This window comes from Macaca nemestrina, chromosome 1, assembly GCF_043159975.1.
Source record: "Macaca nemestrina isolate mMacNem1 chromosome 1, mMacNem.hap1, whole genome shotgun sequence".
Classification (NCBI taxonomy): domain Eukaryota; kingdom Metazoa; phylum Chordata; class Mammalia; order Primates; family Cercopithecidae; genus Macaca; species Macaca nemestrina.
This window is the reverse complement of record NC_092125.1, coordinates 184917032-184943595: the sequence shown is the minus strand read 5'-3', so window position 1 is coordinate 184943595 and position 26564 is coordinate 184917032. Positions and strand designations below refer to the sequence as shown.

Below are 26564 nucleotides of genomic sequence, written 5' to 3'. Positions count from 1 at the left end.
TGCAAGGACAATGCTGGGGAGGAGGAAGGCCAAAGTGAGAATGCTAAGGAGTCGGCTGTAGCGACTGGAGCCTCAGCCATGCATCTTACAAGCTGCTTGGCTTTGGGCAAGTCACTGCCTCCCTGAAACTCCATTTCCTCATCTGAAAAAAATAGGAAGGCAATCGTGCCTAACTAAGGCATTGTAAGAATACGAACTGGGAAAATAAAGCCCATATTTATTTGCACAGTGCTTGATAGTTTACTAAGCAGATTACCTGCTTCATCTTCTCAGATTCCCACGGGGAAGGAGGTAACATCTGCTGAGTGCCTGCTGTGTGCCAGGCACAGGACTGGGTATGCTGTTTACGTTCATCTCATGCCAGCTTCATAACAACCTGCCTGGGTAGTATTGTTTTACATTTGAGGAAACTGAAGTCACAGTGCTGGAAAGTGGCACAGCCAATACCTGACCTCAAGATTGCCTGATTTCAAATCCTCAGAGGCTTCCACTGCAGTGTGCCACCTCCCTTGAGTTATAGAACCTCCACAGGCGCTTCATATCTCTTTGACCTCATGGTCACTTTGAGATTAAAATGAGATAAATTACTTAACTTCTCTAAACTTCAGCTTGCCCAACAATATACATATATATTGCTGACTATAGCTGACTAATTAAATATAGTATGAATGAAATATTTAATAATAAGAGTGCAATTATAAAGAGGAACACTTGAGAATAAAAACTATGACTTACTTGCCTCTGGTTGTCTGATGCCAAGTGTGCTTACTCTTGGCAGGTATTTCAAAAGTTGTTTAAGTGAATGATTGAATGAATGAGTGAAGAGATAGTTCTCAGTCATTACCTCCCATTTCACAGCCCTTCTGCCAACATACACATTGGTCCAGGGCCAGATTTCTTGCTGTTGTAAACCACTGGAGACAAGTAAAGCTAGGGAGTGTAGATGATTCTGTATGGCTCTTCCTCACCACAGCACATATAAGATAACTTCACAAGATAACTTCATTCAGCCCTCCCTGTTCATTTATCCATCCATCCATCTATTAATTAATTAATTAATTAATTCATACATACATCTAGTCAATAAACATTTATTGAAATACAACCTAATGGAAATCAGGTACAACCTCTTTAAAGAAATGCATTAAATTTCCATTTAATCTTAAAATGGTTCTGCATGTGGTCACACTGTCCCAGAGATCATCACAGTGTCCCAGTTGGATGTAGGTATAGGCATAGGACACCTATGAGATCCTGCCACTCACCTTGGCACACGAATGATGAGGGTGTTTCCCCTGGGTGGACTCGACCTGTGATGAATACCACCTTCTGCTCTGCCCCTTCCCGGAGATTGTCTGTAAGATAAAATGAAAGATGGTTGCTAATGAGGGCAAGGAAAGCTGAGTCTGGTGGTTGGTGTGTGGCAGGGAACCCCAGAGGGAATGGGCTGGATGCTTAACATTTATCTCTTAAATCATTGGGTTAGAATCATTAAGTCCAGCCATTGCTGACTAATTTAATTATGTCCCTACCCAATATTAAAAGACTGCATTCCCTTTCTTTGGTGCAACTGATCATATTATATTAATATGTACTATTTACAATCATCCAAGGAAGCCACATGAGTGAAGTTGAATCCCAAATCCATTGACTGTGACCTTAGGCAACTTGTGTATCCTTTCTAAGTTTCCATTTTCTAATCTACAAACAAGGATGACAATATATCCTTGTTTATAGATTATAAACAAGGATTTTAATAGGATTGTTGTGATGATTAAACAGGCTTACACATTGCGTAGTACACAGTAAACATTCAGCAAATGATGGAGTAGAGAAGGTGGCTATTTATATATTAGTAATAGTAGCATCTGCCGTTTAATTAGCTCCTTTTGTGTTGGCACATTATATACATATATAATCCTTACAGGAACACACTGTTAATGTGTTTTTTTAATAGAGGCAGAAACTGAGGCTCATGGAGGTTATATAACTTATTCAAGGTCACACAGCTGAAAAGTGGTGGTAGGAGCTGAGATTAGAGCCCAATCCCTTGTCTGGCCTTCATTTCCCTTTTATCTTAAACAACTAGAAAATTGGACAAAATATTCATCACAAGTATTTTCAGACATTGAACAAGGCCAATGCAAGATAATCAATGAGAGAAGGAAAATAAATGAGATATGCCCTACAATTGCCCTGACTTTTTGCCTGATGATCCCTTCTAGACTAAAGAGCAGGGAGCTATTCCTGAGCAAAGCATAGAAGCCTCACTGAGATTCAAGTTCAACAGGTAGTAGCTGGGAAACTCTGGGAGCACCAGAGATGAGGAAGCTCTGCAGAAAAAGAGTTCCAGAAATTTGTAAAGGAGTCCTCTTGATTCTTTGTTGGATTCTAAGATGTGCATACATAGGGTGACTCTCCACAATGTCAGGAAAAAATGACCAGGGAGCTGTGAACTGCACAGTCCTTAGGGGTCACACAGGGCTAAGAATCGTTTGAATTCCTACAGCTAAAGAGGAAGTCCTCACTGATCATCTAAGGAGAATGAGAATTCAGATAGGCAATGTCTTAGTGGTAGGGATAAACTACTCTAGACCACCACATTCACAAAGCTTTAAAACAAGTCTCAGAAGGATCAAACTGAACAAAAGAAACTTAAATTCTTGCTGTTCAAAGTCCAACTCTCTTTCAAGGAAGACAACAAAATCCAGACAGTTAAAGCAATGTGTAATTTGCAATATCCAGCATCCAATAAAAAATTATTAGACATGCAGAAAAGTAGGAAAATGTGGCTCCAAATCAGAACTCAAGCTCTTTCTGTCTCTACAGAAGTCTAATTTGTATAATAAAGTTGAACTATTGTGCAAAGATATCATCAGACAAAAGCAACAGCCAAGGGTGGCATTCCCAGTAAGAAACGTCTAGGGAAGGATACTCAGCAGTGGGCGGAAGAAGGGCTGATTGATACAGAACACAACAATTACCTGAAGGAAACTTAGAAAGGAACATTGAGAGAGGTTGAACTGAAGGATTTTATCAATGTTTGAGGACAATCTGGAGGGAGAGAATAGAAATAATTAATAGGCTTTCTCCTTCTGAAATGCTGGAGACATGCTATTTTGAACATGGTTCTTTATCCCAACAGTCAATGAACCAATGTCAGAGATGAAACTAAAAATATTAACCCTATCAAATCTGGTTCTAAAGGCTTGGGACTTGCTTGTCCATTGGGATGATCAGTATGGGTGGAGTCACTGCTTCCCCTGAAATGCAGCAAGAAATATCATGGAACCAAAATATAGTCTTGAGAACTCACTCTGCTCAGCTCTTTGCTAGGCACCTTTAGGAACAAAGGGAGAGAGAGAAGGCTCACCTGCCCTGAAGAAGTTTATTATTTAAAGAGGAATTCGACACCTAAACATTCCCTGGACTGAATATAAGCTCCTCAACGAAAAAACTGCGACTTCCATGGGTGTATGGCTAATGTCTTTCCCAGGACCCTGCAGGGAGTAGGTGCTCAAGGACTGACTATTGAATTAATAAACAAAAATACTTGTGTAGATGATGGTTTATAAAGAAATATAGGCTCATATTATGTTATTTAATCTTTATCATGCCTCTGTGAGGTGGACAGTATTAATTCTACTTTATGAGTGAGGAAATGAGGCTCACAGAAGGAAGGGACATGCTGAAGGTCATTCAGCTAGCAGTGGTAGAGTTAAGTCCCAGCACCCAGCCAGTGGCCCTTTCACTACCCTGTTTCATTCTGGATCCACTAATAACAATATAAGATCCCCCTTCTACTGCATTTCCATCTACAATTTACACAAGAGAGCTTGATTTTATCTTATTATGATGGAAATTGAGCTGCTGTCTTAGTATTTATATCGCTTTTTCACTTAAAAAAAAATCACCAAGCCCTTTTAAAAAACACTGTCTAACACTGACCCCATCTATCCCAGCAGTCCAGAAATGATAAATGGCACTAGGGAGGCCCTTGGTGAAGGCTAACTTTATGGATGTCTCCCCTGACCCAGTATCAAGTCAATTGCATTCAACATTTCTGCTGACCACAGGGAAATGCAAAATGGGCATTCTATTTGCACACTAATTTTACTGAGCCCTTGCGTCTTCATAAAATGATAACATGGGGCTAATAAAAATCAAGCATCTCGGGTGCTAATATAAGCAAATGTTGATGTAGGCAGGTAACAAATTGCTTTGTCATTTAGAAGGCCGTAAAAGAGCATTATAATCATCTTCAGGCAAAATGGATGGGTCGCCTTTGCTTAGCTTTTAGCTTTCATTTGCAAAATCAATTTAAGGTAATGTAGCAGCTCTGAGGTGATGACTACCCCACCCCTTCCTGTCACCAAATCTCCAGACTCTGTGCAAAGCCAATTAAACGTATTCTTGGTGGAGGCGGCACAGATGAAGAAGAAAGTATGCTTGAACAAAGCCAGGGTGGAACAGAATGCAAACAATGATACCAAGAACAACTCATAAGAGATGGAACAGCTAAAGAGCTCATGTAGGCTAACATGCTCAAGGGTACAAAGGCACACTCAAAAAACACTGGGGCAGCTCCCCTTGGCTCCCCAGTTAAACAGCAGGTGTTTGAAGTAACATGTGCTTTGTATGGCATCCTTAACATGCATGTGCACACACACATATACAGACACTCCTTTGTCATTACAACACTCTATCATCTGCTATTTCCTTAATCATCACATATTTATTGAATACCTATTAGATGGCCAGGCACTAGCTATTATTATTTTCATTTTACAGAAAACCAAGTGCAAAAGAGTTAAGTGACTTGCCCTAGTTCTTACAGCTAATGTGGCAGAGCCAAAGTCCCAAACCAGATAGCCTGACTCCAGAAACTGTGTTCTTAACCTCTATATTATACTGTCTTCTAGAAAGGAGGACAATATCATCCCATTGAAATAGCAATTAAGTAATATTTATGTAGTACTTATTCTTTGCCAGGCAATTTACATGCATGATCTTATTTAATTCTCAAAGCAACCCAATGAAACATCTGCTATTCTTAGACTAGACTCTTATAGATTAGAAAATTGAGATACAGAAAGGTTAAATGACTTGCCTAAACTTGCATAAGTAGCAAATGTGGGAGCCAGAATTAAATGTAGGTCTTTATGATTCTCAAATTTGTGCTCTTAACTATTGTGTCATATTGACTTTTGGAGATTAAAACCACCCTATAGGGTTTTTAAAAATACATCCACAAATTCTTTGTTCATTTCCTCCTTTCAAGAAGTGGAGATGTACTCCTCTCTCCTTCAGTGTGGGCTGGATTTAGAGACTTCCTTCTAACAAATGAAATACGATAGAAGTGATGGCGTGCCACTTCTGAGATTAAGGTATAAAAAGACTGTGGCTTCCATCTTGGGTGTGATATCTCTTTCTGGAATGGCTCACCCTTGGGGAAGCCAACTGCCATGCCATAAAGGCACTCAGATAGCCTATGGAGAAGCCCACATGGTGAGGTACTAAAGTACCCAGATAGCAGCCAAGAGGACCTGTGGTCTGCCAAAGCCATGTGAGTGCATTTGGAAGAGGATCCCGCAGTGTCAGATGACTACAGCACTGGCTGACAGCCTACTGCAACTTCACAAAAGACCTATGCCAGAACCACCCAGCTAAGCTGTTTCCACATTCCTAACCCACAGAAATGGAGACATAATAAATATTTGCTGTCTCAAGATGCTCAATTCTAGAGTAACTTGTTAGGCAGCAATAGATAATAGACATCTCCCTGAAGATAACTATATTTATCCTAGTTGCTATGTAGAACTTAAGTAACTTTGCATCTTATCTATTGATCCTGACTTTCAGTGAAGACCAAAGCCATAATCTTGGTGCCAAGATGTGGAGAATCTCAATCTATTTGGCCAGTTACTATGGATCTGTGGCTGGTAGAGGTAGATGCCAAGAGGCCCCAAAGAGCCCTAGATGGGTCTCTGAGGACAAAAATCTCCCAGAAGTTCATATTGTCAGTTTTGTTTCCACATCCCTCCAGACAATGACTTGTCATGGGGATTAAGATGTTAATGTGAAGGAAGAAGGAAATGCTACTGGGAGGGGAATGCGGAATGCTACAATGGGTGAAGGATTTGTTGTTGTTGTTGTTGACACCTGAGTCTTTTTCATTTCCTTGACTTGATTCCTGAAGGCACGATAAAGTTAAGAAAATCCCCTACTATGGGTTTCTAAACAGACAAGTTCCAGTCTTTTCTCCAATACTCCAGGGCCCAAACAAGGTTCATAGTACTCTTAAGCTGGAGAAACAAGACATCGCAGTGGCAACAACAGCACAGTTGGCTGGTATTACTCGGAGGGCTTGCTCAGGACTGGAACAGCCCTGGCACTGGTCTCCCTGTGCCAGCACCACCCTTTCCAGTCCACCGTCTGCCTGGACACCAAAATGGTCTTTCTAAAATGCAAATAGCAGCATACCACTTCCTCTGCGTAAAACCCTTCAGCAGCTCTCTATTGTCTGCAGAGCAAGTGCAGCCCCCTCAGCCTAGACCATCCCTGTCTCTGGTAGCTGGTGGCTGCTTATCTCTCCAGCCCCTTCCACAGGCCCCAGCCTCAGCTAACACTCCTTGGTTCCCAAGACACGACATGTTCTCCCACACCTCCACACTGGGCACATGTTCTTTTCTCTTCCTAGGATGCCAGCCCCAATCTTGGCCGTCTGGCTTACTCCTACTCAGCCTTGAAGACTTGGTTCAGATGCACCTCCTCTAAGAAGGAAAGGAGGAAACTAATGTTCATCCAGGACTTGGACTGGGCCAACCTTGGTGTTAATGTTGCTGTGTTTTATCTGATTTTATTGGCAATGTGAGGATATCACTCTGTTGCTGAGATAGACAATAAAGAGGGAATGGATGCTGTGAATTATAGTAAGAACATGGCCATAGTACAGAAATTTATTGACTATAATTTTATGAGAATATATAGGTTTAGGAGACATCAATAGAGCCTTCCTGGAAGCAGTGGAGAAGTACTAAATGCATTTGGGTAGAGATGTGACTTGATGAAATTCCAGACATTCAGGGTTAGCTCTGCCTCATTGACTGATGGGGGATCCAACAAGAGGAAAGGGCTAGATGAGGGACACTGGGGAGGACGTGTTCCCTGTGTTTCTTCTGTACCCTGAGGGAGTCAAATAAAAAATCAGCTGACTTCCCTGGGTAGATGGACTGGGTCTCATAACCAGGTTCCATAGATTATTGACTGTGAGAACTTGGGCCCATTATTTATCCACCTTGAGCCTCAGTTTCCTCACTTATAAAATGAGAATAATAATCTCTAGCTCAGAAGACAAACAATAAGCAAGAAACTTTATATCCCTGCCCATGGCTTCACCGATAATAGCAGGTGTCATTTATTGAGTGACAAGCCATGGAATGGGGTTCCTCGGCATCAGCCCTACAGGTATGTTGAGCTGGAGAGCTCTTGGTTGTGGGGGTGCTGAGCTGTGCATTGTAGGATGCCCAGCAGCATCCCTTTCCTCTACCCTCTACATGCCAGTAACACCTCTCCCTCCAGTTATGACAATGAAAAACATCTTCAGACGTTACCAAGTGTCCCATGTCTCCTTAGAGGCAAAGTAGCCCCCAGTCAAGAACCACTCTCCTACAAGAATATTATACTTGATTCAAACTGGCCTTGTCATTAACTCTCCAAGCAAACCTTCAGTTTCCCAGACTTTATATATATTTCCCTAACTCCTCCCAAAAGCCTCTCCAGATATTTCCAGACCACTGTGTCCTCACCCTACTGTGAACTCACAGTTCACTGTCTGGACCCCTCATCTCATCATAAGTCATTTGCTGCCTTGGTCAGGCAGGATCAAAAGCCACAACTCAGATCTCTTCTGCCTGATGCCCAGCATCTGCTCTGCACTTCTGAGCCTCTGGGCCATCCTGAGAAAATAGTAGTGTTGGCAAAGTTTATTTTCAGTTCCCGACTCCTTAGCATCCTCCACACCCCCATTCCCTCTCCTAGGCTCAGATCTCCCATGGCCTAAAATCTCATATCTAAGTAGTAGACTCATTATGCTTTAGGGTTAGGGATCAAATGTTCTGCCCTTGATGAGCTGGAAGAAGAGAACAGGAATTACCTTTGAAAAGAGTATGTACATGACAAAGAAATACTCCTGAAAAGAAATGAAGCATAGATTCTGGAATGTCAGGCATCAGGGACAGAAGCCTTTCTGGTGTACCTCCACGTCTTCACAAATGGATGTCTTAATATGTCTTGGATATATTAAACTGCTCTTTTGTCTTCTTCTTTTTTTTTTTTTTTTTTTTTTTTGAGACGGAGTCTCCAGGCTGGAGTGCAGTGGCGTGATCTCGGCTCACTGCAAGCTCTGCCTCCCAGGTTCATGCCATTCTCCTGCCTCAGTCTCCAGAGTAGCTGGGACTACGGGTGCCCACCACTACGCCAGGCTAACTTTTTGTACTTTTTAGTAGAGATGGTGTTTCACTGTGTTAGCCAGGATGGTCTCGATCTCCTGACTTCATGATCCGCCCGCGTCGGCCTCCCAGAGTGCTGGGATTACAGGCGTGAGACACCGCGCCCAACCTCTTTTGTCTTTACAAAGCAGTAAGGATGCCTCTGACTTACAGGAGACTCACAGAGGCCATCAGAACTGCACAGCCTGTGAGATCACCAAGTAAAACATCCTCACTGTGAAGAAGAAGGGCAGAGGACCAGAAAGAACGAGGGACTTGCCCCTGGCCACACAGCTAGAGAGTAGTCCAGGCAGGTAGCAGCCTCCTCTCACTACACTGGGCTGCCTGGGGCAATGTCCATGCAGGCTGGCACCTGGAAAGTAGCCAGTGGATTCCTGCCAAAGAAGTGAAGAAAAGCTGGAAAGTGATGAGATACAGATCTGAGATACAGGCGGCTTGGGCCAACTAAGGCATTGTCACCTTGATGGTCACAGGAGCAGCAGAGTTTTTCTCCCCAGACAAGCTGCTCTGTGGGCTCCAGCAGTTTCTAAAGCCCCCTTCCTCGCCATAGGGCTAGCACCTAGGCCTGGGAGCAGGTAGGTAGCCTTCCGGGGCAGGCTGATGGCAGGATAGATACGTAGGGGCAGGCTCCTTCCTCAGACAGGCTCCCTGCCCCTGTCTATCTTGATCCCAGCACCCTACAAACAACTCCAGAAAGGCAGAGCCAGAGCCACCTGCTCAGAATACCTGCTGAAGTTAGGGTTCCTAGAAAATAGACTCAGAGGCTCTGAGATTCCCATACAGGAGATTTACTGGGATTGCTCTTGGAAAGCCTTGTGAGAGGTACAAATGAAACAGAGTGGGGACAGTCTCAGCAGGGCCTTTCAACAATTCCATGAGGAGCTCTGGGCCAGGAGAGCCCTGCCTGATTGTTTGAGGAGGCAAGGGGGATGGCTCTGTGTCCTGAATCAAAAGGATACTGGATATGGCCTGCCTGCAGGGAAGGTGTAACCCCAGTCAACGCGGAGTGCAAGTCCCAGGGAGGAACTCAGCTCTCAGCTACCAATGCTCCTGGGAACTGAGGACTCAGTCCCGAAGATGTGAGCAGTGCACACAGCATCTGTTATGCCAGCCAAGGTTGCTGAGAACAGAGCAGAGGCTCAAGATCTGAGGTTTCAGACAAGAAGGCTGAGGATAATGGACTTTCTTTTTTGTTAAATTCAGTTCATATTTTCTTACACTGACCACATGCCAAACTTTGGGCTGGTCCCTGAGAAATCAGACACTGTCCCTGCCATCCAGGAGCTCAACTGCTCTCCTACAAGAATACTTTATTCTGTAGGAGGAGAAACTGGCCAGTGGAGGAGAAATATCAGCACTTGTGGTTATAAATTTGAATTCTAGAATCAGACAGAAGAAGCATTAAATCCAAGTCCTGCCACAGGTACTTATGTGACTTTGAGTTCTGGGGTCTTTCATTTCCTCATCTGCAAAATGAGGATAATAATATATCAAACTCATAAGGATCTTGTAAGAATTAAATGAGACAATGCTTCAGGTCTATGTACATGGCCTGATGCATAGTAAGTGTTCAAAAGGGCACTTACAGACACTGAGAGGTGACTTGGTCCAAATGCCTGATCTTACAGATGCAGAAAGTGAGGTCACTAGACAGTAAGCAACAGGAAAGCCACAACTTTGCCTCTTTCACAATTTGTATTCTCAGTGCCTGGCACACATGATGTTCTCAGTAAACACTTGTGAAATAGTATTTGTTGTCCTTTGGTTGAATGAGTATATCCAGCTAGAATTGAGTGCCCAGGCTTTCCCCAGGGTGTGCTCTGACTTTTGAATCCACCATTGGCAGACTCCAGAAATTCCTCACCAGGTTTAGTTTCAGGCTTATTAGCAAATGCAAATTGAATTACGAAGTGCCCTTTTGCAACAAGGACAACAAAAACAGTTTCCCTAGGAAAGGAGGGCATGGAGAGGTGAAAGCTGGGATGAAAGTCTAAGACAATACATTCTAATCAAACTTGATAAATATGTAAATTAAAGTAGCTAAACAGTTGGCTTTGACAAATGACTTCTTCGTAATGGATTTTTCCACAGGAAAGGCGAGAGTTCAGCCTGCCTGCTAGTCACAATAAGAGCCCTCTCCTGCTGTCCTGGCAATGCAGGCTCATTGGGCAGCCACTGGGATGCTAAGAGGCAGAGAGGGAATGAATCCTTCTTTTAGTAGACGCCATTGGTTGAGCATCAGCTAGCTGCGAGGCATGGCCTTCATCGGCCCTGCAAGAGACATAAGAATCCCTGTCTCGTGGATGAGGGAGCCAAGATAAAAGTCGGTAAAGGCCGGATTCACAGGACTCCGAAGCCTGATGTCACCCAGGGAGCCAACACAACCACTTGTCGAGGAACATAAATTCAACCCTTCCAATGGTTTTATTGTCACCTGAGGGGTCTCGCCAACTCAAAGCCTTACAGCTGTGTTTCCCCTCCCAGGACCTGGCACAGTGGAGGTGTTCAGAAAAGATCTGGTCCTTAACTTGCTATGCAGTTCCTGTGGGCCCCTTTCCTGTGCCCTCTCTCAATCTGTTTTCCACCCTTAAAATGAGCTGTTGGAGTCATGCCAGCTGAAGGCCCAGTCATCATAGAGTAGAAATGGGTGGTCAGATTGCAGATTCTCTGGAAATACAAGACAATTGTCATTTTAAGCCACTAAATTTGGGAGCGGAGGAGGTTGTTATGTATTAATAACTAAGAATAATTGTTATGAAATTGATGATGATTCCAATGGGTTACAGTACAACAGTCAGGTAAGAGGTGGCTGAAGAGGAACTGTTTTGAGCAGTTACTGTACACCAGGCACTTTACATACGTCGGGATCCAAGTCTCACCAGGCTCTGTGAGAATTGTATTGTGAGGCTCAGCACGTTGCCCTGGGGCTGCCAGGCTAGCAAGACTCTGAGCTGGAATTGGAACCTTCTGTATCTCAGGAGACTAGTCTTTCTTTTGACACTCCCAAGGGGAAATTTGATTCCCCAGCTACACTACAGAGATGTTATTCTGTGTGTACTCATGTGCAGGCACCTGCACACATCTGCGTCTGACTCAAACTCCTACAAATACCTGAAGTTTTGTACAAAGTTATTAGAGTTGAGGTGCAAACGGAAATTCAAGTTAAATGGTTTGTAGCCTTGGAAAGACATTATTAATACAATTTCCCCAAGCAGAGAACCGATATATATGAGCACTCCAAGTGCTTCAGGAAAAGTTTCCTTGTAGGCCTGGGAGTAATGTGATCCTGACCCTGAGTGGAAGATCTGTCTTGCCCAATGCTGGAGGAATTCAGATTTGAAGAGTGTTCTTTCTTTCCTATTGAGATCTTCATTGAGTTGTATAAAAATACCACTTTCAATCTCAAATCCCCACTGGCATTTTTATATAAGCACCGAAAATGCTACTGGGCTTTGGAGATTTCACTTAATGAAGGGAAAGTATTTCTATTAAAGAGTGTAATTTTTTTCTCTCTCTCAACATGACATCTTCAGAGCAACCAAAGAAGCTGAATTGTTCTGGGCTGAGAAAACAAACCAACTCATGCCTTGCTCACGAGTTTGTTAAACAGACTGTGGAACGGCGACAGCCAAGGAAGGCAAGAAAGGGTCAGTCACGAGGGAGAAATAAGAGTAATGATACTGAAGCAACTCCCATATGCCCGGGACTTTACAGTTTATGAAGCATTCAGGTGCCACCGCCCAAGCTCAACACTGCCGCCATTGCATGTTGTCTGAACAACTACAGAAGCCTCCTGCTGCTTCCTTCCTCTCCTGTAGCCCATTTTCTGACGGATGGATCTCACTCCCCTGCACCCAGTCCTGCAGCAGCTTCCCCATATACTAGAAGCTAACCCAGGCGGCGCTCGCTAGCTGCGTGTCCCCTGCCCACCTCCCACGCTCGCCTCTTACTGTTCTCTCACCTGCTCATCACACCTCCTCACACCTTTCTAGTTTCCTTACACCTCTGTCCAGAGGACGCTCCTGGGTCCTTGGAGCTGGCTCCTTGGGAACATTAGCTCCATGGCAAAAGGAACTTTGTCTTGTTAATGACTGTGAACCCCGGCCACACATTCACGCTGCCGCATATCTACCAAGTCAATAAAATACAGCTATCGGTTATTGAGTGATGTCTGCTGGGAAGAACGAGAACCAGAGGAATAAGACTCAAGAGGTGGCTGGGATCAGCAAATTGTTCAAGGTCATATAGCTGGCAAGTGATGAGAGCAGAGCAGAACTAGGTCTGGTTAACGTTAAAGCTGGTGTTCCTTCTCCCTCACCCCAAGCCTTCGTTCACTCACAGAGAGGTCACAGAATGCCGTAGGTGGGCTGGGGGTGTTGGGCGTGGGTGGGGTGGGTGAGCATGACCTTAGGTATGGCTGTACCTGATTTAGAATTCTAGCTCTGCCACTTACTAGCTATGTTGTCTTGGGAAAGTCACTTAACCTGTGAGTGTCTCAGTCTCCTCATCTGTAAAATGGGAATAATAATATTCATCTTATTGGGTGGCTGTGAGGACTAGGTGAATTAAAATAAAGTACTAATAACGGTGCTTGTCACATGGTAAGTCCTCAATTAACTGTGGCTATTATTAGTCCTTCTACATATGTTTCTTGAGCTCCCAGTCACTCCCTCCCCCAGGAAGCCTTCTTCACCCCCAGGCAGTGAGTCACTCTCTGCTCTGTTCCCTCCCAGCCCCTTCTGCTATTATAGCAATTGCCCAGCAGTATAATAGTAATTTGCTTCTCTTTCTGTCTCGCCTTTCCCCTCTGGTGACTCTGAGCTTTTGGGGGGCAGAAGCCCTGTCTTATTCATATCTTCCTGGCATTCATTTTCTTTGTCTCAGACAGAGAGGGCATTTTGACATGGTTGTTTTGATGTAACAGTTTTGAAATGGCTGCATCTAAATGTAAAATTGCTTTAGAAAATTGCTAGGTACTGTGTGAAATAGACTCCCCCCACACCCATTGCATGCTGGATCTTCAGTGTCTTTCACTCCCACCAATTCCTTAGTGTTCCTGCCATCCTCATCGCCAGCCTTGACCCAGAGCCCACCCTGACTGAGCCCAATCTATTCCCTCTCCCCTCTCCCTAGCCCGCTTTCACAGAAGTGGAGATCAAGGATGGGGGAAGTTCTGGGATCAGAGGAACTAGCCTGAAATGTCTCCGTGGCACATTATTTGTTAATGTTTTTTTAACAAGCTGAAGGTGTGATGGTTTATTTTCTCAATTGTGTCAAAATGTCCTCATATCAAAATAGGTGAGTCAGAGCAGCCTCATCAATGTGGCTGAAACAAAAGGACAATGTCAAAAAGATACGAAATCTGCATGGGAAGCCACCTGGCATGCAATAGTCCTCAATAATGGATTTTAAAACATCCATCATTGTAAGTGGATTAACAAGCAATCAGCTACACTTAACACCAACTCTCTTGTAGCAATTACTTTTTGTTCTAGTGAGAATGATTCTACTACCATAAAAATCAGAGGAGTTAAGGATGCTGTCTGATATCACATAGGAGTCACAGAACAGTGACGATTAGAGCTGAGTATGGTCTAATTAATGTCACCATTTACAACCAAGACTCTAAGACAGAAAGTGATTTGACCAAGGTCTCACAATGAACTGGATTTTTACATGTTGGATCAGAAACATGTGAGCAGTTCTTAGATAACTTCTCCACCCCGTGCCCTAAATTCTAGGCCATACCGTCACCAGCGAATGGAGTCTTTCTTGAATAAAATAAATTATAAAAATTTAATTCACAGGATATGTTTCCAGAGAATGTTTTTATAGAATGCCATTATGTGCTCCTCAAAAAAAACTCCTAGGATAAACCTGGATTCTTTCCACAAATTCTACCTCGGGTTATACCTGGGGTACATGGAAGTAGAGCTGGAGAGACCTGGGTTTCAAGCTGTATGGCCTAGGTAAGTTGCTCAGCCATGGTTTCATCAGAAGCTAGGTAAGGAGAGATGTATACATTACGGTGCTCCATAAAGGTAGCTTTCAGTATTACTGATTTCAGAAACCTTCAGTCCTACCTTCCACCTTCTGGCAGAGCCATTCATTTAGAAAGGTCTAGGGGGGGTCTAAAGGTGCTGGCAGGTGCTGCAATCCTGAGCTGAGAACCGGAGAGGTGAATTGGCATAATGGTTACAAACAGGGACTCAGGCACAAGCGCAGTGACTGCACTGCTCTCTGAGTGTGTGACCCCAGGCAAGTTACTTCACTTCTCTGTGCTTCACTCTTCTTGTCCATAGAATGTGGGTCAGAGCAGACTGTCTCACAGGAATGCCCTCAGGAGTAAACGAGGTTGTATTTGTAAAGCATGTGGAACGGTGCCTGCCACATAGGAAATCTGATAGAAATGTTTACTGACTAATAGAAATACCTGATTAAGAACACCCAGTCAGGTGCTCTGTGTCTGCAGAGGGCATGCTCATTTCGGGCCCTCCCTGGTGAAAGCCCATCCTCACACAGAGTCTCCTGTGGACAGTTCCTTCACGCTTTCCCCTAGGTATGTGAGGCTAATACACTGGCAAGAAACACGGTTTATTTTCTGGTTCTTTTTTTTTTTTTTTCTGAGATGGAGTCTTGCTCTGTCACCCAGGCTGGAGTGCAGTGGCCACATCTCAGCTCACTGCAAGCTCCGTCTCCCGGGTTTACGCCATTCTCCTGCCTCAGCCTCCCGAGTAGCTGGGACTACAGGCGCCCACCACCTCGCCCGGCTAGTTTTTTGTGTTTTTTTAGTAGAGACGGGGTTTCACCGGGTTAGCCAGGATGGTCTCGATCTCCTGACCTCGTGATCCGCCCGTCTCAGCCTCCCAAAGTGCTGGGATTACAGGCTTGAGCCACCGCGCCCGGCCTATTTTCTGGTTCTTAACCCTGGCTGCTTACTAGAACCACTCAGCAGCTTTGTAAAAATACTGATGCCCAGAACACCCCACTGACTGCTCCCACCGAGATTCTAGTTCAGTGTTCTGGGGAAGAACTCAAGCAAACTGTTCTAATTTGCACTGTGGCTGCAAATTGTGCAGCCGCAACGAGAAGAGGACCAGTGGTCGAGTGTGAGCTTGGCCCAGGCTCTCTGCTCCCTGGGTCTTGGTTTCATCATCTGTCATAAGAAGAGGCAGAGCTAGGTGGTCTCTCAGTCCCCTCCAGTTATAAAACACTTAAACTCAAGAGGATCAGAAGCCCCAGTAAGTGGCTGGGGCTGACTCTGATAACACCACACTGGTCAGAACAACAGGCAAGGGTGTGGGGTGAGTAGACAGGAAAACATGCCTACATCAAGCAAATAATTTTTCTCAGACACAGTCTCTTCCTTGGAACAGGACAAGAAGTACCAAGATAATAGAGGTGCAGTGTCTCCAGGGAACTCACAAAGCTTCCTGCAAACAGATTGGATTTGTAAGAAAATGTAAGCTGCATGCATGAGGAGAAGAAGAAAGGCATTTTTCAAAGGATGAAGGAAGAGGGTTAACATATTCACAACCACAGAAAAGAAGGAGCCCAAATACATGCATGTCAGGGTACAGATCCAGGCTCCTGGGAGGGCAGGAGAAGGGAAAGGAAGGGAAATCTCCGTGGCTGAGCACCTGCTCTGTGCCAGGCGCCAGGGGGCGCATTACTTATATAAGCTCATTGGATCCTGCCAGCCTTGCAGAAGGGCTGGCACTCTGATCCCTGTCCTGCAGGCAGGTTAGAGAGCTGTGCCACTGGCCCCAGTCCGCACGATGAGCAGCTGTGAAGTCAGTCTGACTCCAAAACCCTGTGCTGTTCCCTGACAGCTTGATGCCTCACTTATCCAGAGCTTCCTGTCCTTGTAACGTCACACACCCAGATCACAGCAAAGAGCCAGAAGGAAGCAGAAAAGTCCCCAGAACAGTGCAAGTCAGACACACAGGGACCACAGTCAGGGTCCTGTCAAGCCTCAGGAGAGGCCTCCCAACTTTTTGGGGACACTAGGGTGATGGAGAGATACCTCCGGATTTCTGGAAAGAAGGGGCAAAGCTCATTGTTAGAAAGCTGGTCCACAAACACAGAGGGATGCAGAATGGGAACTGGTAGGCTACCAGGAGATGGGGGCCCTCCTGGGACACAGTTCCTGACTGCTTGACACTACAAACACCTCATCGAAAGGAAGCAGGTGTTGGTTGGCTGTGCTGCCGATGTGCCTCCGGAGCTCTGATGGGGCAGTGACAAGCCCAGCCTATCAGGGACAAGGCAGCCTGACAGTGCTAGGATGGTCAGGCCTGCTCAGCACAGCCAGCATCACAGTGGGATGACTGCACAGCTGCTGGCCACAACCAGGGGACCTGCCCTTACCCATCCCGCCGCCCCCACCCTTCTGCCCCTCCTCTGCACTCTCCAGTTGCCTTGTGGATGTCACTCGGCTTCCCCTCAGCTCTTGCTTTGAGAGAAGGGCCAGGGATCATGCTCAGGACCAAACTGGCTCCGCAGCACCCCTCTCTTTACTTAAGGGCTGTGGGGAGAACAACACCTGTCAGAAAAGTCCCAGTCCCTTCCACTCACACATCTTGAGAATTTCCCCGGAACCCATGTACTCTCTTTGCTCAAGGTCAGAGCCCTGACCACAGCCCACGGTGGACTGAGCTGACCCAGGCCAGATTGGGATCTCTTAGCTGTCTTCCTCTACACCTGCCCTCTTTTGGCATGTAGTAGGTACCCCATATGTGAATGTTGAAGTGGATGGAGAAGCCCAGCCTGTTCACTTTAAAGCCCGCCTTCAAATAGCACCTGGTGACTAGCTCTTGCTTTTTAATGGTGCGAATGTGGCGATAACAAGGTGGTAAATGTCTATTTGTTTTCCCATCTTCTAGCAAGGCCATTCTCCAACTCCTGAGTTCCCCACGGTGTCCTTTCAAAGCCCTTCTCTTTAATGCCAAGTGGAGGAGTTCCAGACAGCAATTTGCATTTTCAATTCTTGAAATCATTAATATTTTAAAACTGCCAGCACCATGGTTTATTAACACACATTTCCTACCTGCTACTGTTAAAGGGAAACTTGCTATTTGAGAAAATTTGAACATGGGGTGATTTCCCAACTTTGGTTCAAACTCTGCTCTGAACCCCTGCTCTTAGGACCACACAGTCTAGTATGGGAGACGGATATGCAAGTCGACAGTGAGAATTCTGAGTGCTCACTGAGTTGATTGAGGGAAACACAGGGGACTGGGGAGCCCAGAGGGAACCCCCTGGCTCAGCCTGAAGGGTGGGCACAGGGTTCTTAGAGGAGGGCTTCTGACTTTAGGGTAACATTTGTACCGATTGTGAAAAGAATGTAAGAGAATCAGAAGGCCTGTGCATAGACACTGGCTTTTGCAATTACTTTTAGTTGTCTTGGCAATAGATTGAGGTTAAGATCAGGGGTGTCTGAGTCAGACAGGCCTGGGTTCAAATTCCACCTCTGACACCACCGGTTGTGCAGCAATAATCATGGCTAACATTATTTGAGCAGTTACTGGGGTGTCAGAGAGAAGGCCGCCTGACAGGCCTAGGATGATGAAGCCTGCTCAGTACAACCAGGGCCACAGTGGGGGTGATCTCACTGGGTGGCCACAGCTGTGGGAACCTGCCTTATTCATCTTCTCCACCTCTCCCTCCCACCCCACCTCTGCACTCATCAGTATGGGTAATTTCTTTTAATTCTCACAACCACCCTGTGGGGTCATTCTTGTCACTCTCATTTCACAGAGCAAGAGATTGATAATCAGACAGGTTAACTCACTTGCTCCAGGTCACATGGCTGGCCAGTGGATAAGCCTGGATTTGATCCCCAAGCACTGAGTTCCTCTGCTCCTTATTCCAGAGGTGGTTGTGACATTAAGTGGCACATCTACATTAGCACAGCACTGGCACAGGTCACCCAGTCAGTAATGGTAGCTACTATGTTGCTTTTATCACCTTCTAAAGCCCAATTTGTGTCTCTTTTTCAATAAGCCCACCCTGATTTCTGTGGCCAGAGGCCGCTGTGCATCCCGGCTCACAGTGCTGAGTAACTGCTGTCCTCTGTGTGCTGTACCTCTCCTATGCCATGGCCACCTCCCCTGGGGAGGGACTGCATCCTCTCCCTTTATGTTCACTCCTGGCAACCACCACACTTCTTGGCACATTGTAAGGCTGCAGTCAGTGTTTGCTAAATGGAATTGAGAGAAAACACTCTCAACCAGATCAATTCCCAGAAGAAAATGTTTTCCAAAGGTCTTTAGTCTGGGCACATCAATATAAAAATGACGCAGCTATAATTTGCTTTCAGATTCAGACTGGGAAGATGAACTTTGACCCTGTCAAAAAATGAGAACAAATTAAATTGAAGCACAAAGTCGTTTCCCTTGTTCCAGGCTCTGGATTTCTAATTAATGCGCAGCACAATTCTGAAGGCTGCAAGGGGATCAGTAAGATCGTGTCCGCTACCTTGCAAACTGAATAGAGCTCAAGATAGAGCTTTTTGTTTGCTTATTTGTTTTCCTTTTCTGAGATGTATTGTGCTTCTTGTGGTACAGGTTCATAGATGAGAGCAATCCCAGGTGATCAGAAAAAAAATGATTGCTAGAAGCTGACCTTGTACAAAAGAACACACAACAAAACAGCTCTCAACACAATCAGTCCCCGACCCTATCCCAGAGGATAGCAGCTTAGCCCCAGCAAGTTAGAAAAACCACATAGAATTTCAGTGGCACAAGCTGAAAAGGTGACGGCCACCTTGGGGCAAGGCCGAAGGCAGAATTCCCTCCGTGACTAAGGGCTGACATTTAACTCAGAGTTTTGGCAAGACGGCTCTGGGGATTTGGCACCCAAGGCTCTGAAATATCGATACATGTTCAGAGACTATGGTGAGTGACAAGGACCTCATTCAGGCAACAAAGGGGCAATCAAATTAAGTCACCAACTAGGAAAGGAAACTGACCTTGAACAAAGGGTGAGAGTGCAACCTGGGGCAGAGCCCTTTCCAGGAGTCGGCCACTGCTCCTGCTTGCAGATGGTAGAGAATGGGACAATGCTCTTCAACCCAATAATCCCCAAACTTGCATGAGTAAGAGCCACCTGGTATACTCATTAAAATTACAGGTACGGGTTCCTGGGCCCCACTCCAGATCCACTGAATTAGAATCTCTGACACAGGGCATGGGAATCTACACTTTTAAAACTAGTGCCTTGGATGCTTCCTGTGATGATAAACCTGTGGAAATTACTGGTTAGAACACCAATACTTTCCTTATTGGATCCTCTGGTATACTATCTGGCCTTGGGCAAATTATCCCTTCTCCAAACTTTCATTTCCATATCCGTAAAATAGGGATAGGAACCCTGCCTCTCAAGAATATATTGTATTTGAGGAAGAAATAAAATGAGTAAATTAGGGTGCAGACAGCACCTGGCACTTAGGAGATGTGCAGTGCATATGAATCCTGCCCTTGTAGGTGTGAAGAGGTCACTGTCCTCCAAATCAGGCCTCCAAAGATGCCTTAAATTTCTCTTTCTGCTTTCAAAATTTTGGCCCAGAGATACTGAGCATCAGCCTCAAATGCTCCTGCCCATTAGGGAGGATTGTTGGGGTGAGGTGGTTGGGAGCTGTGCCCTTTCTATGGAGCCAGTGCCACAGGACTCCAGAGCCCTCAGTGGCAGCAGGGTATCATGACAGTTTCTTTGGGAAGCTCTGCCAGGAAAAGCCAGGGTCGAGTTAACCTCCCAAGTCCTTGATGGAATCAGTCCAGGCTGACTAATCTTTCAGGTTTCTTCTCCCCACTCCTGGCTCCTGCCAGGTCTCTTAACAATTCCAATAAAGTAGACCCAGTCCAGGGACAGGGGATCTCAGCTCAGAGTAAGGCTTTTAGGGGTACGCTACCTCCCAGCTCTTGGCTCAAGTCGGCCAAGAGATAGGATTAACTGGGGAGTGGGGGAGGGCCTGGCATTCAAGAGACCTGAGTGAGGAGACAACGGGCCAGAGACAGTGTGTGATGGGCTGAACTGTGTCCTCTCCAAATTCATACATTGAAGTCCTAACCTGCATTATCTCAGAATGTGGCTGTATGAGGAGACAAGGCTTTTAGAGATGTAGTAAGGTAAAATGAGGTCATAATTAAGTTAAAATGAGGTCATGAGGCTGGGTCCTAATCCAGTATGACTGGTGTCCTTGTAAGAAAAGGAGATTAGGACACAGACATGTGTGAGCACAGAGCAGTGGCCATGTGAGGACAGGGGAAAGATGGCCATTACAAGCCAAGGGCAGAGACCCAGAAGAAACAGCCCTGCCAATACCTTCATTTCAGATTTCTCACCTTCAGAACTGAGAAAAAAGAAATTCCTGTTGTTGAAGCCATGCAGTGTGTGTATTTGTTATGCAGACCAAAGTCATGCAGAGGGCCAGAGACTTAGGCTTTCATGCTGGGCTCTTTGGCTTGGATTTTGGGAAAATGCTCCCTCAGTTTTCTCATTGGTAAAAAAGGAAAGCAATATGGTTTACAGGTTAACAGCACATCTCTCTTTTTTTTTTTTTGAGATAGGATCTCACTCTGTCACCCAAGCTAGAGTGCAGAGGCGTGATTATGGCTCACTGCAGCCTCAACCTCCTGGGCTCAAGCAGTCCTCCTGCTTCAACCTCCTGAGTAGCTGCGACCACACTTGGCTAATTTTTAAAATTATATGTAGAGAGGGACCTTGCTATGTTGCCCAGGCTGGTCTCAAACTCCTGGGCTCAAGCAATCTGCCTGTCTTGACCTCCCAAAAGTGCTGGGACTACAGGTATGAGCCCACAGCGCCCAGCCAACATGGGATATCTCAAAGGAGATAATACTATAGGTATGGCCTGGTATATACTAAATATATCATGCATGTAATCTGCCTTCCCTGTTTAATCATGTCAAGTTTGGCCAGCCCTGAAAGCACTCTGAAAACTTCAGTTTTATCACATAGGATATGAGGATCATAACCCTTGTCTGCCTCATTTGATAAGGTGGTGGGAAACCCAGTGAGATAACATAAGGGATAAAGTTTGAGAAAATATAAAGTGCTTTATGGATGAGAGAAACCATGGAATCCAGGCAAAGCAGGATGTCACCCTCCCCAAGAGATGCTTTAAAATCGAGAAGTAGAGAGCACTGAAAAGAACAGTGGGTTTAGACACAGGCTTTGGGTCCAAGTCACAGCTCTGCCATTTCTGTGAAATTTTAGACACCTCACTCAACTTCAGTTTCCTGCCTACAAAACAGGGATGATGACAGCTGTGATGGAAGATGCTAATACTTTGCATTCAAATGTCCACCAAGTCCCAGGTGATTCTACGGACTCCACCAACTCAAGAAGTTTTCCCTCCTGTCCCCAGTGCCATCGCACTAAGGCAATGGCTGAGGACCCACTCCAGTTCTGGAGAGAAACTCTACTTCTTTCCATTGAGAATCCCATTCTGATACTCACACTGGGGGCTTCTAAAATCCTAACATAGAGGACCTCGGCATTGGCCTCCCTCAGCTCTCAACTGGACTGACCAGTAGCACAGAGCCCAGCCTTCTGCCACTCCACATGTGCAGTCCACACAGAGTCTCATTCTAAATCACAGTTGACCTCGAGCTTCTACCCGCCATCCACCATGACTCAGCATCAGGATGAAGGAGAGTATTTGGGATGAGGCAAAACCACAACAAGAAGCATGTTCAAAAAAATCTCTTTCCACCAACTTTTATTCGTGGGAGGTTGTGTGCAAGGCTGGGCCTCAAAGAGGGTCTGAGTAGAGGGGTGGATTTGCTGTCCTCAAGGGATTTCCTAATTCTAGGTCGTCTGGCTCCATTAACAAGCAAAAACATTAAGTTGTCAGGACTTGAACCACTGATCAGAAGGTGAGGTCAAAGCTTATTGATGAGCCATGGAGCATTAGCTCTGTAATTACCTACCAGTCAACAGCTGATTTGTCAAAACCACACTGAATGTAATTACTTTCCACTTTGCTAGATTGGAGAATGAATGAGGAAGACGGCCTAAGTCATCCTTCCAGTTTTGAGGCAACATTTTGAAAATCTGATAAGAAAGCACTCCCTGGCAGTCATATGGCATTCTAAAAATGTCCTGGAAAATGTGCCCAGAGAAACATTATTTCTCTGGCTCTGCAGGCATTCAGAATCTGGCTGCCTAGGCCACTGGGTATTCAGTCCCAGAGACCTAGGCTTCACACCCCAGAAGGAATTGGGAAGAGATGAGGGATTTTCCTTTCCATGCCCAAGGGCTATCACTATGACTACAGTTAAAGACTCATGGGTGTGTCTATTCTGTGCTGAGCATCACAAAGTGCTCTCAGTCTTCACTGAAGTCAAACGGATTGGCTCCTTCTCTTAAGCCAAGTCTGTGAAGGCCTGTACAGTGGTAAAGAGAAAGCTTGCCAAAGAGGTCTATGTTAGTGAATAGTCCAAAGAGGAAGGGAGAGAAGGGGAAAGCAAAGTGGAAGCAGAGAGAATCCGTTCTCTGTCTTCAGCCCAGCCAGAGCACTAACATAGTCATAGGCTGCGTTCCGAACCCAGACTCAGCTGACAGCAGGACTAACCTTTGACTGGGCTATTAAACTAAGCTTTGCCTCAGTTGTGGTTTGGAATGTGACTGGTAGTGTGAGGATCAGTTAGAGTTCAGCGAAGCACCCTACTTATTTGGCTATCCACTCGGAAGCCCAGAAGGAGTCAGCAAGTACTTTAATTCAAGTGCCACTTATGCCTAACATTGTGAAAAGGCAACATGCATCTAACAGTTTAAAGAGGGTGGCCTAAAAGGCATCAGACACCAGGGTAAATCCAAGAATAAAAACTTTTTTTTCTTTATAGAATGCCAATCAAAAAACGAATTTTGAGATCTTATCCATTAAAAATAAGGAAAAGAGAGAATCTAAAGAAAACTGCTTTGGTGCTAGACTATAGGAAATCTAACTAGGGCAGAATCAATCTAGACTTCCTACATAACGTTCTGTATAATGCACCCTGCCGTGGTGGAAAGAAACAGGTAACCAGAGGGCCCAGTTCAATTCCTGCCTTCACTTCCTAGGCCTGGGAAAACACTCTGTGCAGGAGGAGCTCTGAAGGCAAATGACTCCTGAGGCAAGGCAGGTGAGTAAAGGACTGGAGCAGACACTCAGGAGACATAGGCTGCGGCAGAGACGTGGTGCACACGGCCTGTCTGGAGGGGCCGGCCCTCCTTAGCAACTGCCAGGAACTGTCTGGTAGGAACGAGGCCCCAAGTGCCACGATCCTTTCACAGAATTTTTCAAATTCTAATCAGTCAAATGAGACCTTGACTTCTATATAAAATCTCTAATTTCTAAGTATTGGAAACCACCTTTTTAAATTAAAAGAAAATGTCCATGGGCCTAATACATTTTTATTGTAAGCCGTGGAGCCTTAAAAATCTTACAGAGATGTTTTACTATCTCATCATGTCAGTATAATTCATTCTTTAGGTCTCACTTGTCCCTTCTTAGGCATTAGATGAGAAGACTTCTCATCAGCCTTCTGCCTGTGCCATTCCAGGGGTCTATGACCACCCCCATACCCATCATCTCAGGAAGCCTTGTCAGAACAAGATACCTTGGACTCCATGTGGGCAGGTGGGTTAGTCCTCCACCCCTCCATCTCACTGGGAGTGGAAAACTAATAGTACTTACTCCTAGCTGTGCAGCCTTTGAAAAATTAGAGTCTATTGCTACATCTTTGAAAAAAGACATAGAAATGCTACCTTGGAGGACTCTTACGAGCATTACAAGGAGATGGCATATGAAGAACTAGCCCACGGCCTGGCATATGTAACTCATAGTAAATGGTGTTTCCTTTCTTCACCTAGGAAGTAGGGATGCAAGCAGGAAAATGAAAACTGAATTACCAAAATAGTTAAATAAAATCTTCCTCCCATGAAGTCAGAGCCAATATCTCTTGATCACCAGCCTTAACCTCTGGATAGTGATGGAAATAGTCGCAACTAAAATTGTTGTGGAGCAACATCTTAGAATCTACTAAGCTCTGTCACGCATCATTTGCTTTTCACAAAAGCCCTCTGAGTTAGGCTTGTTGTTGCTCCCATTTTAGAGACGAGAAAACTGAGGTCAGTATGGTCAATTGACTTTCATGTAAATGTTTCATTGAATCCTCTCCAAATCCCTATGAGATGGCCATTGCCATCCCCATTTTACAGATGACAAAACTGAGAGTCAGAAAGGGGAAGTTACTCAGCTTGTTAATAACACAGCCAGGCTACTGGTCCTTCATATCTTAGCTTAGTTGTTACTGTCTCAAGAAGCCTTATGTGCAGTCTCCTTCCCCTCACCTTGGTTAGGTGCCCTGCCTCAGAATCCCCACAGTCCACGCATGGCTTACTTCCTCTGCTGAAGCAGGCTCACATCCAATTGTTAATGAACTCTTTGCCTCCCTCTCTAGATGGATGCTCTTTGCACTTTGTCTTGCTCAAGTGTGTTTAGAGCAGTGCCTGGCACATAGTAGCAGGTAAGAAAAATGTGCTGAATAAATGCATAAGATTAGGACTCCCACCTCTGGCTCACCCATTATATTGTTCAGCACAGAGCACAATGCTTTGAACATAGAAAGTGTTCAGTGAAAATGTGTTGAATGAGTAGAAAGATAATAGAAAGGAAGACAGGAGGAAGAAAAGAAGAAACAAGAGAAAAAAGGGACGAAGGAATACAAGAAGGACAGGCAGGTCTAGCTCTTTCTACCCAGACACGGCCCCCAAGGAGCTGTGACACATGGTGGAGACTTCCGCGGCCATGCAGTTTGGTGGACATGGCCTCTAGAGGCCTTGAGATCTGCCATGGATCAGTTGCTTGATCTTGGTGTAGTCACTTCCTCGCTGTAAGCCTCAGTGTCCTCATCTAGCCACACAGTGTAGGATTCAACTCAGCAACCTCTGAGGGCCTAGTCAGTGCCCAGACTCTGCCCCAAGGCCATCCTGAGCGATTCTGGAGATCCTTCCACAAGGACCGCGGGCTGCCCTTTGCCTGTCTGCATCAACAGGCCCCTGGGTGTGTGTATATGTGTGAGGGCTCACACCAGGCTTAGGTGTCTGGTCAGTACCAGGTAATACTTGCGGGCAGGAACAGTGAAACTCACAGGGAGTAGGGACCAACACAGAGGGGCAGGGGGTGGGGCAGCGGGGCAGTCAGGTAAAGCACAGACAGGCAGGGAGACACTCATGAAGACAGATACAGACAAACAGCGGCAGATGAAGCACAAGAAGAGAACCAGACCTGTGGAGAAGGTGAGAGACAGCACTGCAGGCACTCAGAGAGCAAGGGAAAGCAAAGAGGAGGGGAAAGGGCTGGGAGGAAAGGCCAAGGGAGCTGCCAACCACTGGCATCAATTAAAAAGTTAAATGGGTGTCCAGAGACTGTGAGGCTTGGGACGGAGAAGGGCTGCTTAATGGGGAGGAGAGGCGGTGGAGAAAGGGCCCCGGCGGGCAGCGGGTGGGCGGGTGCTCCTGTTAGCAGGTGATGAGTCTGTGCTGCGGCACTCCCACAGGCTGATGCAGGGAGGCCCTGTGCTCACACTTTCCTTCACTTCTCAGAGAAATCTTGGAGGGAGGGAGCGAGGGGAGAGGCCATCCATGCAAATGAAATGTTCTGGTCTGGTGATCTCAGATGGGGCTGACCAGGCTATTGTGGAAAAACTCCACAGACCAGGCTGGAAACCCAGATCTGCTGACCAGCAGCTGTGTGACCTTGAGTCTACTTCCTGACCTCTTTGAGCCTCACTGTCCTCCTGTTAAATAGAGGCACGTGTGTCATCTGCTGCCTCAGTGCTCACAGAATTTCCAGTGATTACGCAGGGTGGTCTGTGGCAGGCCCTGGACCAGCACCCTCGGCCAGCACTCCTGCCTTCAGGCCCTGCTCCTGCGGTCCTGTCCGCAGATCTGGCAGTCTCCCCTGAAGTTTCTGCTCAAGCATCATTTTGCAGAGAACGTCCCTGTCCACCCTTGACAGAACAGCAGCTCCTCCTCCGGCTACTTCCT

General features: G+C 45.7%; 1 protein-coding gene across 21 annotated transcripts in view; it reads right to left on the bottom strand.

Moving 5' to 3' along the window:
- Positions 1 to 26564, bottom strand: part of LOC105495012 (BEN domain-containing protein 5) — a 1475945-nt gene that overhangs the window by 181419 nt on the left and 1267962 nt on the right. For all 21 annotated transcript variants that reach the window (XM_011764134.3, XM_011764137.3, XM_011764138.3 and 18 more), the window contains one exon: positions 1266 to 1355. In XM_011764134.3, the coding sequence (XP_011762436.2) occupies positions 1266 to 1355 (90 nt within the window). The remainder of the gene's footprint in view (positions 1 to 1265; positions 1356 to 26564) is intronic.